General features: G+C 36.8%; 1 protein-coding gene across 1 annotated transcript in view; it reads left to right on the top strand.

The window, feature by feature from the left end:
- Cacna2d1 (calcium voltage-gated channel auxiliary subunit alpha2delta 1) overlaps positions 1 to 16,494 on the top strand; it is a 433,805-nt gene extending 417,311 nt beyond the window's left edge. The window contains exons 35-39 of the mRNA XM_052721408.1: positions 2,606 to 2,661; positions 3,071 to 3,200; positions 5,182 to 5,291; positions 5,622 to 5,704; positions 12,600 to 16,494. Coding sequence (XP_052577368.1) covers positions 2,606 to 2,661; positions 3,071 to 3,200; positions 5,182 to 5,291; positions 5,622 to 5,704; positions 12,600 to 12,716 — 496 coding nt within the window. The 3' untranslated portion in view covers positions 12,717 to 16,494. The remainder of the gene's footprint in view (positions 1 to 2,605; positions 2,662 to 3,070; positions 3,201 to 5,181; positions 5,292 to 5,621; positions 5,705 to 12,599) is intronic.
- Positions 16,495 to 17,185: the final 691 nt, after the last annotated feature.

Below are 17,185 nucleotides of genomic sequence, written 5' to 3'. Positions count from 1 at the left end.
TTGCCCCGGGCCTGTATCCTCCCTAGGTGTGGGTTTTTGACTAGATTATTCTGTAGTCCAGTTAGAACTCTGAAATTGTTTGTTTGTTTGTTTGTTTGTTTGTTTTTCAGTTTTGTGAGACAGGGTTTCTCTGTGTGGCCCTGGCTGTCCTGGAACTCACTCTGTAGACCAGGCTGGCCTCAAATTCACAAAGATCTGCCTGCCTCTGCCTCCCGAGTGCTGGGATTAAAGGCATGTGTCACCACTGCCCAGCTGAATTTGTATTTTTTAATATTATACTTAATCCTTAAATTCTAAGAATATTGATAAAACATGATTTATTATCTTTAATATACAAATAAAATGTGCATATTGATGCAATTCAAGACACGGTAACTGATTTTTCTATATGAATACAATATTGGCACAATGTCGGAAGCCTCATATTAAAGTGACTCCTCTTCCTCCTTGGGATGGCTTTCCCATCCCCTTCATGTAGCATCGCCTTCTACCTGTGAAGTCCAAAATTTTAAACTGGTGTGACACTGTAGGAGTGAGTGTGGGAATCACACTCTGGTCCCCCAGGCCACTCCACGCCTGTGTCTAGGATTCCTTCTCTCCTTCCCTTGCCCTCTACTTGTTTCCTGGCTACCCATCTTTCTGGAGTTGCACCTCATGCTACTGAACTGGCTCAGCCATATTTCATATTTACTGATCTATAATAGCCATTGAGTATTAAGGATTTGGGTGATAAAAATCAAGCTCATATCATTTTACTAAAGTAACAAAAATATTTCAAATTTTAAAAACCCAAGTTTTCCTAAAAAATGTTATTTTACAATAGTGCTATTTATATGTTAATATGTTATAAGTACATATTCTTTATATTATAATAACCCTGAAATTATTGCCTTTGTCCATTTTCTGGCTAAAATCTCTGTTACTGCCACTTAACTAAATAAAGTTCCAGAATATTCTGTATAAAAATTTGGTTCAATTGCCATTTACTATAGAACTAGAATGTATTGTTTCTCCATGTAATTTTATGTATGCCACATTACAGATTAATCTCAAGTCGAAAGTTCAGATAGTGATTTTTGTTTGTATGTCTTTATTGTGCTATGGAGTTTTAATAACTAAAATAAAAAGAAAATTCATGATATAAAAGTTTGTGCAGCAAATGTTGATATTCTCCCCCATAGAGTCAGCACTTCTGCACAGTAATATGACTTAGTAGGCTCCTGTACTCATGTAGTAGGCTCCTTCATGTTATAGAATATTATTTTAAGGTGTATTACTTTTGTTTATGTTGCATTTGTTTAATTCTATGAAGCTGTGTTACTTTGCCTGTGTAAAACACCTGATGGTGTGTGTGTAATCAAGATCTGAACAGCCAATAAGCGAGGCAGGAGAAAGGATAGGTGGGGCTGGCAGGCAGAGAGAATAAATAGAAGGAGAAATCTGGGAAGAGAGAAGAAGTAGCCAGAGAAGGAGGAGGACACCAGGGGCCAGCCACCCAGATACACAGCAAGCCACAGATTAAGAGTAAGATTTATAGAAGTAAGAGAACGGGAAAAGCCCAGAAGCAAAAGGTAGACAGAATAAGTTAAGGAAATCTGGCAAGAAAGAAGTCAAGCTTAAATCAGGCATTTATAATTAAGAATAAGCCTCCATGTATTATTTATTTGGGAACTGGGTGGCAGACCCCCTAAAAGAGAGAAAAACAACCAACACCTTCACTCATGTAGTCAGCTCCTTCACTCATATAGTAGGCTCCTTCATTCATGAAGTAGGATCCTGCACTCATGTAGTAGGCTCCTTCATTCATGTAGTCGGCTCCTTCACTCATGTAGTAGGCTCCTTCACTCATGTAGTAGGCTCCTTCATTCATGTAGTCGGCTCCTTCACTCATGTAGTAGGCTCCTTCACTCATGTAGTAGGCTCCTTCACTCATGTAGTAGGCTCCTTCATTCATGAAGTAGGATCCTGCACTCATGTAGTAGGCTCCTTCATTCATGTAGTCGGCTCCTTCACTCATGTAGTAGGCTCCTTCACTCATGTAGTAGGCTCCTTCACTCATGTAGTAGGCTCCTTCATTCATGTAGTCGGCTCCTTCACTCATGTAGTAGGCTCCTTCACTCATGTAGTAAGCTCCTTCACTCATGTAGTGGGCTCCTTCATTCATGAAGTAGGATCCTGCACTCATGTAGTAGGGTCCTTCACTCATGTAGTAGGCTCCTTCATTCATGTAGTAGGCTCCTTCATTCATGAAGTAGGATCCTGCACTCATGTAGTAGGCTCCTTCATTCATGTAGTAGGCCCCTTCACTCTGTAGTAGGCTCCTTCATTTATGAAGTAGGATCCTGCACTCATGTATGTCTCTCCTTTGGTCTCAAGTTCTTTTGACCTCATGGATTTTTCTGCTGATTAGAATCCATGGTAGGACATTTTTCACAATTTAAGAAGTACAACAAAATGTCTAAAAGTATCAGTTAAATTCATTTTTCTCAAAATGATGAAATGAAGTATACATGTGTTTATGCTTGCAAAACTGCTTAGTTTTTATGTAAAATATTGTAAAGGACAATTTCTAGATGTTTCTCAATTATTCATTTTCAAACTCCAGGTCTATTCTCCAGCAGTTGCTCTTGAGTTTGACATTCCCACGACTCCTTGAGGCAGGTATGTCAATGCACTGATGTGGTCGTCATCACAGAAGTCCTTTTCCCTTTGTGATTGTGCGAGTCAGTCTAGTAAACCCACAAAGAGCAGTAGCATGTGTGTTCATGTGTGTGTCTGCATGTGTGTGAGCAAAAGAAAGAGATCATCAAACTGATACTTTTGATATACTAAAACTTTTAATTTCCAGTGATTTATAAACTTTTATAGTTCACATTGGCTTGCATTTTGTAGCTTAAATATTAATTTATTATTTAGAAACTTACCATGCACCTTTTAATGACTGTCAGGCAATTACTCAACAGTAAACCAACCTGCCAGACGTTTGTCATTATCATTAACTTGTCTCTGTGAGCAGCGGGTCTCAGAAATGTGGCTTCTCCAGTGGTGATCTTTGTTTTGCCTTCCACAGTTGAGATGGAAGAGGATGACTTCACCGCCTCCCTGTCAAAGCAGAGCTGCATCACAGAACAAACCCAGTACTTCTTTGAAAATGATAGTAAAACATTCAGTGGTGTGCTGGACTGTGGAAACTGTTCCAGGTACTCTGCTTCGTTGTGTGGAGTGGTTCTTGTTTACTAAGGGCAGCATTCAAGCCTGTTGTAGTCACAGAAAATCTCCACAGGAATTCTCAGTGGAGGCAGAGAGAAGCGGTTGTTTAAGCTGAACATGTCAGAAATACTTGGTGTTGTTATAGGTCTCATAAAGTCTTGATAACTTATAATTATTTTAGCAACAGTTACATGATGAAGATAACTGGTTCTGACTTTAGGCGGAATGGAGAAATTTGAATTCATTTTCACAAACAAGATCAATATTGAAAGCTTTGTAACAAAGTTTAGTTATGGTAATTTCAATCAAATATGACTTTTCATATATGATAAATAAGAAGGGTTGTAAAAAGTTGGGCTGTTCTTTGTCTACTTGTACCCCTCTCTGACATGAAGAGTTGAATATTAACTTTGATTTGAAATCAAAGACTCTAAGGAAAATGCCTCCTAAGGTCATGATTAATCTTAGCATTCATAAGACATCTTTGAAATGTTTCGAGATACAGAGAAAATGCATTTGGCTGTGATAGGATGGAAGAGAAAGGCAAGATGGGGGCTTTGGAAGGTCTGAAAGGAAAGTGCTAGTCCAGGCTGTGAGGTCCCTGAGCCACAGTTTACAAAGTACAGAGGGGCTTTTAGAGATAGAGGGCAAGTTATTCCAGAAGAACATTAACAGTGAAAGAAATGGGATGAGGTAAGGTAACCTGAGGAGATCATTGGGATAGTTGATGGGGGGGTTAAAAAGTCAGTTTACAACAATTATAATAACTATTTTTACTCCAAGGATTTAACCAATAGGCATGGTCAGTATTTTTATGACTTGGTTTTGTAAACTACTTCAAAGAGATAGTCTATGAAGCAGAATGAAAAGGGGGAAGTCAGACATGAACTCTGGATAAAGACCACTTTATTTAAAAATGAGTGCACAGAGCTTTCAGGTTTAGAAAATAAAACAGCAGCCTAGAGCGGCTGCTCTTGGTGTATGCACAAGCCTCGCACTGATTGTGATCCAGTCACAGCAATGTGTACATGAAGAACTGGAAGGATAGAGACTGCTCCAGCACATTGCTTGAAAGCATAGACTCACTTCAGTTATTCTATATTGTTTTCCCAGTTCAAAAGGAAAAGCTAATAAAATTCCACTTTTTTAAAAAAGAAGAAATTAGATCTTGATCATATATTGGTTACAAAGGAAAAGGAAACAGCTGACGCGGGCTGTGGAGCTTAAAGCTTGATTCCGTATCTGAGTTCTGTAATGTAACAGTTTCCAACTACAGGCCCCGATTTGCATTATAATTAAAGTTAAATGCAATAATGAAAATTTTATGTCACATTTCAAGAGCTTTGTTTACCATATTAGATAGAACAGAAAACATTATGCCTTCGCAGAAAACATGTTAGGAGCTGGATAGAACAGAAAACATTTGTACCTTCACAGAAAGCTTGTTGGAAGCATTGATCCACACTCTGTCCTGACCTCAGTTTGACAATATGCTGACTCGCTTTTGCCCCTGCTTTGTCTGTCTGTAAAATAAAGTATTGTTGGCTTGTTGCCAATGATAAATATCACCATTTCCTGAACACTTAAAATCAAACAGTTTTAGGATTTTGGACATTAACTAAATAGTACTTATTTTGTAATTAGGCCTAACAACTTTAAACATTTCAATCAAAGACATTTTTAATATGACCTTGAGTTTTTTATTATTTTTGAGAGAGGTGATGTGTTCATGTTAGTAAGTAAAACATGGTGATCTTCAAGACACATTCATCTTGTGTGTGTGTGTGTGTGTGTGTGTGTGTGTGTGTGTGTGTGTGTGTGTGTGTATGTGTGTGTGTGTTTCCAATGCATGTGTGTTATCCTGGGTGATGGTGAGGCTTCGTTTTTATCTTTCTTTTCGTTAAGAAAGGATATTGGGATGATTTCCATTCCCTTTTCACTTAGTGATCTTTTCTAAAATCTATTTTGCAGAATCTTTCATGTAGAAAAACTCATGAACACCAACTTAGTATTCATAATGGTGGAGAGCAAAGGAACATGTCCCTGTGACACGCGGCTGCTCATGCAAGCGGAGCAGACTTGTATCCTTTGGCACTAGAGATGTCTGGAAGAGTTCATCTTAAAGCAATGACTATTTAACTCTGTCACACTGTGTATGCTCATATAGAGAAAAATAAACTGCAGTACCAAAAATTTGAAGGTCAGAACTGATCACGTTACTCAGGAACTGTGAGAAAAGTTCATTGAACATATAGTTTCTCACAGTCCTGAATACTTGGATTTGTTCTGTTGGTTGAAAGCACTGGCATAGGTCAGTCTTGATTGATTTTGGAAATAAATATGTCTCATTGCGTCTTTTACCATGTGGGGAAGAAGTTACATCCACTCTGTTCCTTGACAAGCCTCTTTAGCTGATGGTCCAGATCCTTGCGACATGGTTAAGCAGCCCAGATACAGAAAAGGGCCTGATGTCTGCTTTGATAACAATGTCCTGGTAAGGGTTTTAATGCACTAAAGTGTTAATAAATTAATAGTTATTTTCCACAAGGAGTTAAAGGGATGTGTTTTCATTTTTAACTCATTATGTCTTTATTATAGTTTTCCTCATTAGCATGATGTACTTGCTAGTAAACAAAAATTTTCCATTTCTGTAGTTTTTATGGTTAGCATAAAGTCAGGAGTTGCTTCTTCTTCTGTCTTTCCCACTACAGTACTTGCAAACACTTAAGGTCAATAAACCTTTTAATAGCCTATACAATTATGTTAAAGACATACAATGAATAATAACCTGTAGAAAATGTTAATCACAGGAAATACGTTGCCTGCTTTAATTTATATTCCATTCCTGAAAGTGTGTTATTTTTATTATGATTAGTATGTGTTTAGTCATCATTCAATTAAAAACTTGTTATAAGTAATTATTATTGAATCATTTTGTTCTACTTTCTCCTATATCAGTTTTTCCTTCTTTTTAAGAAAATTTATTTTGTCTGCATGTATAATCTGTGCACCACATTTGTGCCTCATGCCCGAGGAAGCCAGAGGAGGGCATCAGAGCCTCTGGGACTGGGGTTACAGCTAATTGTTAGCCATGGCATGAGTACTGGGAATCCAACCCAGGTCCTCTGAAAGATCAGCCTTAACCTCTGCGCCAACTCTCCATCCATTCAAACTGTAATTTAGCCATATTTATATAAAAGATACTTATTAATTGTTCAGTAAAGCATTTAGAAAAAAAGTGACTGAGAATTGTGTAAAAAAATAGGTTAGGCTATTTCTTTCAGAGAACCTATGATGTATTGCAGCCTTACCATATTAGGACTGCCTGTGAGAGATCCCAAGACCACAGTGGAACATGGGATGCTATCAGACCAAAGTCATAGTAGACATGAGGATGGATTCCAGGTCTCCAAGAGCATTAGTTACGATGGCTAGTAGGACACACACTCACAAGAGCTGTTGTTTGCAAACCCACTATTGACTGAGTGCTGTAGAATTGGAGTGCACATTTTTCTCTTTTATTGGAAATAGATTTTTTTCCATACAATATATTCTGATTACTGTTTTCCCTCCCCTTACTACTGCTACTACTTCCAGTTCTTCCTCCCCTCCCCTCCCATCCAGATCCATGCCCTTTCTGTCTTTAATTAGAAAACAGGAATCTAAGAAATAAAAACAAAATCAAACAAACTGGAGCAGGACAAAATAACAAACAAGAAAATGAGCCAAAGAAACAGCACAAGAAATGCATGTAGACACTTTTGCACACATAGGAATCCCATGAAAGCACAAAACCAGTAGCCTAAATATGTACACAAAGGACCTGTAAGGTTATAAAAATATTACAAAATGAAACAAAAACCAAAAACCCTGACACAACATTAATGAGACACAGAACCTCCAAAGATTACCTTAAGTTCATTTTGTGTTGGCCATCTACAGCTGGGCAAGGGGCCTGCCTGCAAGAGTGGGTTATTTTCCCAGTGAGACTCCCTTGGAGAAAACTCAGTTTCACTTGCCAGTGGCAATCAGTTGGAGCTAGCTTCTGGGTTAGAGATGGGGGTGTGTCCACTTCTTCAGCTCTGTGGTCCCATCTGTGCAGTCCTATGCAGGTCCTGTGCATGGTGCCACAGCCTCTTTGAGTTATTACTTATTTTGTTCTCCTTTCTACTATATCCTTTTTAATTCTGTTACTCCCTCAACTGTATTCATTTCTTTTCCTTTTATCTTAGACAAAATAGAAGGTTAAACTCACAAGATATTTCAACCCATGCCTAATGTATATTGTTTAATGATGATTACAACCTTTCCTAAAATTTAACACTTTCTATTTCCTACTGCTTTGACATCCTGTGTTATACTCAGACAATACACATACATTCAGCTACATAAAATGTTTATTTCTATTTCCTGCCTGGCTCTATCCTGCCTTGCCATAGGGCAAAGAAGCTTTATTTATCAACCAATGAGAGCAACACATATTCACAGTATACAGAAGCACATCCCACATCACCCCTGCCATTATCTCTGCCATACCTCCTATCTCTCATGTTTTATAGAGGCCTGCTCATGTTAAAGCATTCCGCAAAGGGTTGCTTAGGAGCCCCAGAGTTGTGATAGCCATTACAGAAACTTTCCTTACCAACTACCTGTCATCAACTTTCAGTACTACAAACATAGACAAGAGTCACAAAGATGAATTTACAAGATGATGATGCTGCTGAAAGTTTTCCTGTGTCCTGCCTGGCCCGTGGTCAGGACAGATCTCTCTCACCCGCCAGTCCCCCAGCTGCTTGGACCCAAATAAACATACTTAGGCTAATATTTTTAAACTATGGATGTGAAAGAATTCTTGCTATCTAGTCCCTATATCTTTCTTTGTTTGTTTTTGAGACAGGGTTTCTCTGTGTAGTTTTGGTACCTGTCCTGGAACTCGCTCTGTAGACCAGGTTGGCCTTGAACTCACACAGATCCACCTGGCTTTGCCTCCCAAGTGCTAGGATTAAAGGTGTGCACCACCACTGCCTGGCTTTAGTTCTTATATCTTAAATTAACCCATTTCTATAAATCTATACTTTGCCATGTGGCTTGTGGCTTATCGGTACTTTTACATCTTGCTTCTCATGGCAGTGGCTGGCAGCGGCTCCTCTGCTCTGTCTTTTTCCTTCCTGTCTATCTGTTTGGATTTTTCACCTGCCTGTAAGTTGCCTTGCCATAGGCCAAATGGCTTTATTTATCAACCAATCAGAGCAACATATTTTCACAGCATATAGAAAGACATTCCTCCGCCATGATTTAAAAACCCTGTCGCAAATATTCCCATCAGAAGACACTGTATCTTTTGATCAAGGCACTGAAGATATCTGACCCTACAATCTAGATGTATCAGCTACTTTGGCCGGGTGCTAACCACATGTGGTGTTTCTTTAACAGTAGAGTACTTTCACAATGCTTACTTGCAATGTCACTGTGACACTGTGCTGGATGGAGGCTCACCTTAACTGCTAATTGCCAGAAAGTTGTGTGAAATCTCATCCTGTCTGTCTTCTTCTCTGTGTTTTCTTTCCCTTTCCTGCTACTTTGCCCATTGTTACTAGGATCAAGTTGTGTGTACAAGGAGTCATGCCAGTTCCTATCTTCACTTTACTTCCGTTTGTGTGTGGTGTGGTCAGTCACTTTCTCTAATTTGCTTGGCCTTTAGGTTTTGACTTAGAATTTTATAAAAGAACCCATATACTTAAGTCCATGATAAAAAAAAATCTCAAAACAAGATTATTAAAATTCCAATATTAATATTATTTTGTAGGTCATCTTTTTCAAATGGTGCATCTATTTCTCATGCTAAGCCCAGTGAGTCAGATTCCTACGTTAGGTTAAAAATTATTATTTTTTTATAAGATGTTCGTATAAGCATTAAACCAATATAGATAATAATTGAAAAGGTCTTCATGAAATTTTACTCAATACGTAATTATTAGAACTTGTCACTGTGATGTAAGTTTTAAAACTGCTAACATAGAATTAATGGACTATTTCAGTTGTAACAAGTAGTTTAAGAATTTCTGAAACAGTCATTCATATTTTTTTAGACAAATCTAACTTAAGTAGCAACTTTGGATTTATTCCCAAAATGTGTATGCTTATTGTTATATATATTTTATTTACGTATATATGTTATGTATATTTTAGTATACAGGTTCCTAAATTCTGAACTCATTTTAGGCACTATATTTGTATCTGTGCCAAAATGGCCATTAATCTTTAATGTTTGGGGAAGTTCCTGGATTAAGAAAGCAGAGCTGTTGAATAACTGCTGTGGGGTGCATCTGTAGTCCATGTTCAATGTATTGTTAATGCTGTTTCACTTCTGATGCTGTGGAGTCCTTATGAAGTTGCTACAGCAGCACTTGTTGTGCTCCTCCCTGATTGGTCCTTGGGTATCTATTGATTAGGAATCCCCTAGACTGTGTGGGTATTAGTAAGAGCAGTGTGGGCTCATGGAAGGGTGGGAAAGCAGAGGGAAGCACAGGAAATAGCCATATTGGTTCAGAGATGATAAAACAATGATTTTCATAGTAACATATTTCAAAGGATATTAATTCATAAACTATCTACATACATCCAGAAAAATCAATATACACAGTGTGATTTGGAATATACATTTATCATTCCATTAAAAGTATGTAATTAATCAATTTAAGTGTAATAGGATACTTCTATAGCTGTCCTTATTTGTAGTAATAATAAAGATGAGCAAAATGGAATGTAAGGGTACCAACTTATTATATGATATGATATGATATATATGAAATGGTATAAAAATTCATTAATTTTTAAGTTTTATTATATAATTTATTTTCTCGATCATATAAATTTTATATATGGATTACAGGTTATCAATTAGACATAAAAATAACTACTACTGGATTTTGTAAGCTACCACTCCTTAATGAAGATATTCCATAAAATGAATATTAATGAAAACAACATGTAAATGTCCCAAAAAGGACCTAAAATTTTATTCATAAAATGGACAAGAACATCAAGAGAATCACGAAGCACATTTACTGAAATATGAGCATTTCTGAATTTTACACGTTAGTGCAGAGACAATCCTGCAAGGCAAGGCCTCTGTTTGTTCATGCTTCGTCACTGGCTACTGCAATGGTGGCTTTATTTATTATCCAACTTTCCTACAACAAATGGAAGTTACTTTTCCATCTAAACATCATTTACAGGAAAGGTTTTAAAGACTGATCTCTGTGCAAATTCAATGTCTACCACAAAAATATCTGAGCTCAGGTTGTCCTCACTAGATATTTGCTTTCCAAGACAGCACTTTACCACAGTTATGCATCGAAAAGGTTGAACCAGCATCAAATAAACACATGCCATCTGGGCACATCTAGTGTGGCCCTCCTGACCATCTGATGTGAGAGCCCTGGCATCCTGTAGTTCCCTGAGGGGTTACTGATTATTGATATACAATTACAAAGCTCCACACCATGAAGACTTTCTAAAACATAAGCATCCAAAGTATACCTTTCAACAGGGTTCTTATGCAGACGTACAAGGTAAAGAGCAAGAGAAGGACAGGCAAAAATGCTGAAGGTCATCAAAATTAAAGCATGCCCACTGGGAGAATTGTATTAGTAAGCAAACCCAGATTACAAAAGTATATCACTGAGTACATAAAATGAATCTGTAAAAATAAATTCATGTGTGTATGATTCTTACACTTTCTACATGTAAAAACTTGACCAAATGTATTACCTATCTCATGACTTTCATGATGTTATGTGACTTTTCCTGTTGTGTCTATTTCCATTCACTTTAGGTAGAGAAGACAGCAGCAGATAAGAATAATGATTCCTCCCAAGTTTATTGGCAGGAGTGTAGACAACATGTGGCCAGCTATACCTCCCCAAATCTCTTCTTAGCAGTTGTTAGCTGCTCAGGAAAGGATGAACCCTATGTGCCTCCTCATCCTCCCTCCTCCATCTACAGGGAAAAGTCACTGGGCCCAATGTATAAGGGTCTTGAGGGATGATTCTCTGAGTCAGGATAGCACTGGTCCTGACTAACATGGCTGACACAATCACTCAACACATAGGTTAATGAAGTTAAGGTTAAAGAAAATAAGTCTTTTAAAAATAAAGGGAGACAATGTATGTGTTATGGGTATTATTTCCATTAAAAGGGTAATTTTGAAGTTTCTACTTACTTACAGATTTACCTAAATTTAAAAGTGAGCCATTATTGTTGGATGTATTCAGCTGTTTTATTTCATTAGAAGGAAATTACATAGTTATAATTCAGAAAACAAAACATAATATGCTACCTCCAAACACAAAGAATAAATGTCATTTATTTACTCAGCTTCAAGTAGCTCTTTAATCTCTGGCAGGGAAGTAAATCAGAAGTTCCCAATCTTTGAGAGTTTGGACTCTGTAAATTGCTCTACAAAGAACACTCATATTCCTTTATGTAACCTATTTAGACTCACGGCAGATGAGCCTTGGATCAATGAATTTTTAAGAAAATATTTATGAGAATGAGTGGACATGAGTTTTGTTCTGTTTTTTGGTTGTTTTTTTTTTTTTTTATGAAATTCACTATGAGGAAGTTTAAACTGGAGAATGTGGCAGAGAATGGAACCTGGGAAGAAAAGGTAAAAAATAACTGGGTTCTTAGGGATCTAACTGAGCCTCTACTGGGTCTATGAAGAACGCCAGGAGGTGTGTTCATTGAATGCGCTGTGGCACTGTATGGCTCAGTGGGTAAGCCTGGCTTCTTTTTCCAGCCTGGTTCTTTATTTGGATTCTGTGTTTTCAGGATGCTCTTGATTTGCCTCAGGTTCAAATACATTATATCTCACTTTATTATAATGCCTAAAGTCAGGGTGTTACCTGTAGCCTATAAGTTCACCTTAGACATCAGAAATATGGGAAATGGATTTTTATTTCTTGAGTTTATTGATTTCTGCTTATGGAGCACAGATACAAAAATCATGATTGTTGGGAATTATTAAAATATTAAATTATTTATTTCTATTTCTTATATATATATATAAATATAAAGGATTTTTTGCCATTTCAGTGAGGCTTTTAGTTAGTAATTTCTATATCCAAGCAAGAATTCATTATTATTAACTTTCATTCATCATTATCAGAACTTCAAGCATTTGTCAAATGGTACCAGGGAGACCACTTTAACACAGTTTCTATACAGTGAAATCTAGATCAATATTACTTACTTCAGTCCTAGGTAAAGCAATTTTATTACCAGGTAAGTTCAAAAGTGGACTAAATGCAAATTAACCTAAAAGTCTCTCTGTTACATGTTTATTCAAGATGGTTATATTATTTGTTTGTTTGGATTCCCAACAGGAGGATTACACCGACTGTGGTGGTGTTTCTGGATTAAATCCTTCGTTGTCGTCTATCATTGGACTCCAATTCATACTCCTTTGGCTGCTATCTGGAAGAAGACACTACCTATTGTGACCTTCTAAACCCCAGATCTGCAACTAAAACCCAGACCCTGCCAACACATGAGCCCTCAGTTACATTAAAATAGAGTCAGTTGAAGAAACTACACAGAACATTAGCTGGGCCTCTACAACAGCATAAATCTGAGGCTCAGGTTCTTGATCACCCACTGGCTGCATGTCAAGGTGTCAGAACCTGAAACTTGTGTGAATGCTGCATCATCTGTGTCTAGCATCAAAGCAAAACTCTGTTTGTGCTCTGTGGGATGTTTGGGAGTTCACTGTTGCGCCATTGGTCAAAGACTCCCCCATGCAGGCGTTATGAAAAGAAGCAGCGTCTTGACTTTGACCTAGGATTCAACCTGCTGCAGTTTTACCAAGAAGAAAAAAAAAGACCCTAGTGGGGGGCAATGATATTTTTTGCCTTCACTTATTTTCTGTTAAAAAGTAATTCCTGCTGTGAGTCATTATTAAATGGAGAGAGAAGGAGGGAGAAAATACATTGGTCTAAACTGTTGAAATACAAACTAATGGCTAATTTTTCTACCAAAAATTTGCCATGAATAAAATGCCTTATAAAAGAATGATTTCTCTGCCAAAAACAAAACACAACTGTGACCAGTTGAGTTTGGGTAAGGTATGAAGCTAATAATGAAGGGTGACTAAGTTACAGGTGCTTGCGGGTGCAATTGGAGTTCATGACACATTTCCTCATAAATGAAAGCCCTTTAATGCGTGGCGTAATAGCCCTTTTGTTCAAAGTACAGTCATGTAGTGCTAGCCAGATATTTAACTCGCTCTAAGAGAAGCTTGTTGGGGGGGAGGGGAAACATTTTCCTGTGGTTAATGAACTTGGGTTGCCAAGGGTATTTTGCATGATGCTGCTGCTATTTTAACTTTCTGGTTTGTTTTTCTTCTTACTGTAGAGTATAGTCCACTGAAGAGTTAAATTGGGTGACATTATTGTCATGTAAGAATCTGAACCTTGAAGTGTAAATGCACTCCAGTCATCTTTTAACACGTTGTTAAACTACTCTGAATATACTGTGCGATGTAAATGCTGAATGACTGGGTTAGGCAAATGATGAAATGAGAATTCATGGATTTTATACAGATTCATGCTTTTGCCTGAAAACCTATGTACAGATATTTTAAGTACATAAATCAGATTTAACACATTTATTTTTTGAAAAGTACATATATGTTCTCAAAAAAGATTCATCTTAGGTTTCCTCTTTGTTCGTCTCAATAGTAGCATGTACAATCCAGAAATTGCTGCTCTTGCTGCTTCTGTCCTCCATTTGGTATGATCACATGACCAAAATTCCCATGCAACTTCATGAGGGGTTTTACATTAATCTGAACAAATAGGAAACCTTGAATCTATGTGTATGCACATGAACACTTGATTGTGAATAATAAAATTTGTTTTTATACAGCTTCCTTGGTGGAAAACATTAGTGTAGTAGGTCAGAATTTCATTATAGATTAATATGGTAGCTAAACTTTATTTATGCTTAGAAAAATTATTTTCAGGAATAAACAGTATTTGAAGAAAGAGTAAAAACAATGAATGTGTCTAGAAAGAGTAATTTTACTGTAAGCTGAAAGTATGCATATATTCTTTATGATAAATAAAGGTTTTTTTTCTTTTTAGTTAAACATGCCAAGTATTGGTGTGTGCATATGCTGGAAATTTTCATATATATCATTTTACAATCAGAATTATTTACATTCTCCAGCATAATTTAATATGCTCCACATATCAAAGTTGTAGCCAACTCTTTAATATAGTTTATTGTTTTGTTTATAGCTTTGCATACATTGTAATTCCTTCCTACCACCATGCTATCACCACCTGAGTACCATTTGTGTACATTTTATAAGCTAAGATTTTGTTTAATTCAAAAGGGGGAGAGGCAGTTGGAATCACTCTGCCAACTATTGTCCTAAGAAATGACATCAGTCACCACTTCTAATACATGGTCATTTTTAGTCTATTCATAACTGTTGTTGACCTTAGAAAACAGAAAGGTAATGTAAAAGGAGGGAAAATACGTCCAAGTCATGCTGTTTGTTAATTATTTCAAACTTATTATTACCTTTTGCTAGACTATTTTAAATCCTGGACATGTTGGGGAAGGGAACTGATACTTTCTACATATAAAGTGATGCACACTAAAACCATTAAATTGCTTCTGGCAAACAACAACCTACCTTAAATTATGTTTAAAGTGTATTGACTATACTTTCATGGCTAATGTCACTCACAGAGTGTTTTACCATCAATGACATTATTGTATTAGTCACTGCTGAACTTGGCACCTCTTGGCAAGGCCTTGTTTGATTCCAGTTCTATGTCATCACAACCACATATATGGTAACAAATTGGGCAAAAATTTGCCTTCTCACTAAAACTTCTTTTCATGACATATACTAATGTTCATGCTTTTGCGTACAGAATAAAAAATAAATGACAGTAATACCCATCCGCCAAAATTACAATATCACATTGAACATTTTTTTCTGCAAATTCTATTGGCAAGAATAAGTATAGTGTGTTATTTACAGAAACAAAACTAAATAAGAGATCACTTTAAAAATGTTTAACTGTTTTTATTAGTTAATTGTTGCTATACTCACATAGCTAGCTCAGTGTACTTTGTCATGTAAACAAAGTCAAAACAAGTCCTGCATTGGTGTTGAGTAGCAGGAAAGAATTTCTGCATAAATGGATTCATCTTTTCTTCATTTGAACAACCAGCATTACTGCCAAACGCCAATCGTGGTCCATATTTGTAACAGGTTTTTAACATGACATAGTTAGCAAGTTTGATTGAAGAGATTTTTAGGTCCTGGGCCTACAAGATTTTAGTATGATCTTTTTTCATGTTTCTAATGCTTGAAGCATTATTGCTTACCTTGGAAAACACAGTGTTGCTGCCATTTGTAAGTTTTCTTATATATAATATTCCTTTTATTAACTGTAAAACTGGCCTTATGGGGTTCAAATAGGCAGTATCCCTTTTAAGTGACCTTTGCAACCCAAGTGTTACTTGCTTATTTGATGCTCTCTTGTACTTTACATCTCATTTAAATGCCTGTCTTCAAGTCACCAAAGCTTAAATTCTACGTCTTAATTTAAAACTCGTAAGTCTAAAGGCATAGAGTCTAACTTAGCAAGACACAATGGATTTTGTGATTTTTTTCCACTTGCCCCAATCTCCAAATATTTTATCCATTAGCTGGAACTTGCATTGTTTTCCATAGCAGAATGTTAATATTGTTAATATTCAGTGTACATTTCTGTAAAGAACAAATCACTAAAACAGGACTATCAAGTGATGAACACTTTCAGAATTTTGCAGAATTAGATAGCTCTTACCAATGGTTTCATCTACCTTGTCTCTAGTTCACATAAAAGAACCATGGAAATTCCACTGAGACTTGGGATACTGTCTTGTGTAGATGCCAACTGACTTTCCAATGTGACCTAGCAAAGCTGTCCTTCCCTTGTGCTGTGTGACTGTGGGATCATGCTTTAGGGATTCCCTTCATGAAACACTCATTGTGCATCATGCAAAAGGCCACGAGGCTTTTGTGAACAACAGATCTTTCCTTCCCTTATTATGTTCTCTTGACACTTTTGTGGAAATTAACTAGCAGGATGAAAACATTTTGTAAAAATTTGTATAATACTGTTATAAAAATATTTATAATCCCAGAAAATGTTGTGTTAAATCTTGTGCAAAAACAGTATATTCAGAATAAAAGTTTATCATTGAAAGTCGCAACACAGTTTGAGTTTTTGCCTTTTTTAAAGATGTAGTTGAAAGAGACAGTAGTCCATCTTAAATACATTTCTAAAAAACAGGCCTCTGTCTGGATGGAGAGGATTCTAGATTGCAGAAATAAAATTTGGTTTTAGACATGTGCTTTTACAGTTACAGATCTCAACTCACACATGAATACATAAGGATGATTGTTTATGTAACTCTGACCTTTCTTACCTTTGCATTCTCCACCAAGCCTTTGAGGAGTTTAATACACTAAATAAATAAGACAATTTCCTAGGGGGGAAATAGTGGTTCTGGATTTCTTTTAAGGCCTTGGAAGAAACAACATATCTGACATGTGCATACTTTTGATATAACGTCAATATAGATATTTCTCCAAAGTATTGGCAGTAAATGGCAGATATGGGATTAAAATACCATGTAAGGTATTTTAAATAGACAGTTACCTTCTTGCCTCACTTCTGCTCACCTCATGAAGGTTATGAAATATCTTTCCTTTGTTTTTTTTTAATATTCCTAATGTTAATCAGTGAAACAGTGTCTTCTGGACACGACAGAACAGTTGCACTCATGGGCTCAAAGCTTCTGTGCTTGCCGACACAGAACTTGCACAAGATCAAGGCAGTCAACAATCTACCAGGGAGGGGGAGATGCTGGCAAGCCTCCCCCTAACTGAGGATCTACTGGG

This window comes from Peromyscus californicus, unplaced genomic scaffold (assembly GCF_007827085.1).
Source record: "Peromyscus californicus insignis strain IS unplaced genomic scaffold, ASM782708v3 Scaffold_6__1_contigs__length_162567912, whole genome shotgun sequence".
Taxonomy (NCBI): domain Eukaryota; kingdom Metazoa; phylum Chordata; class Mammalia; order Rodentia; family Cricetidae; genus Peromyscus; species Peromyscus californicus.
This window is presented reverse-complemented; position numbering and strand designations above follow the sequence as displayed.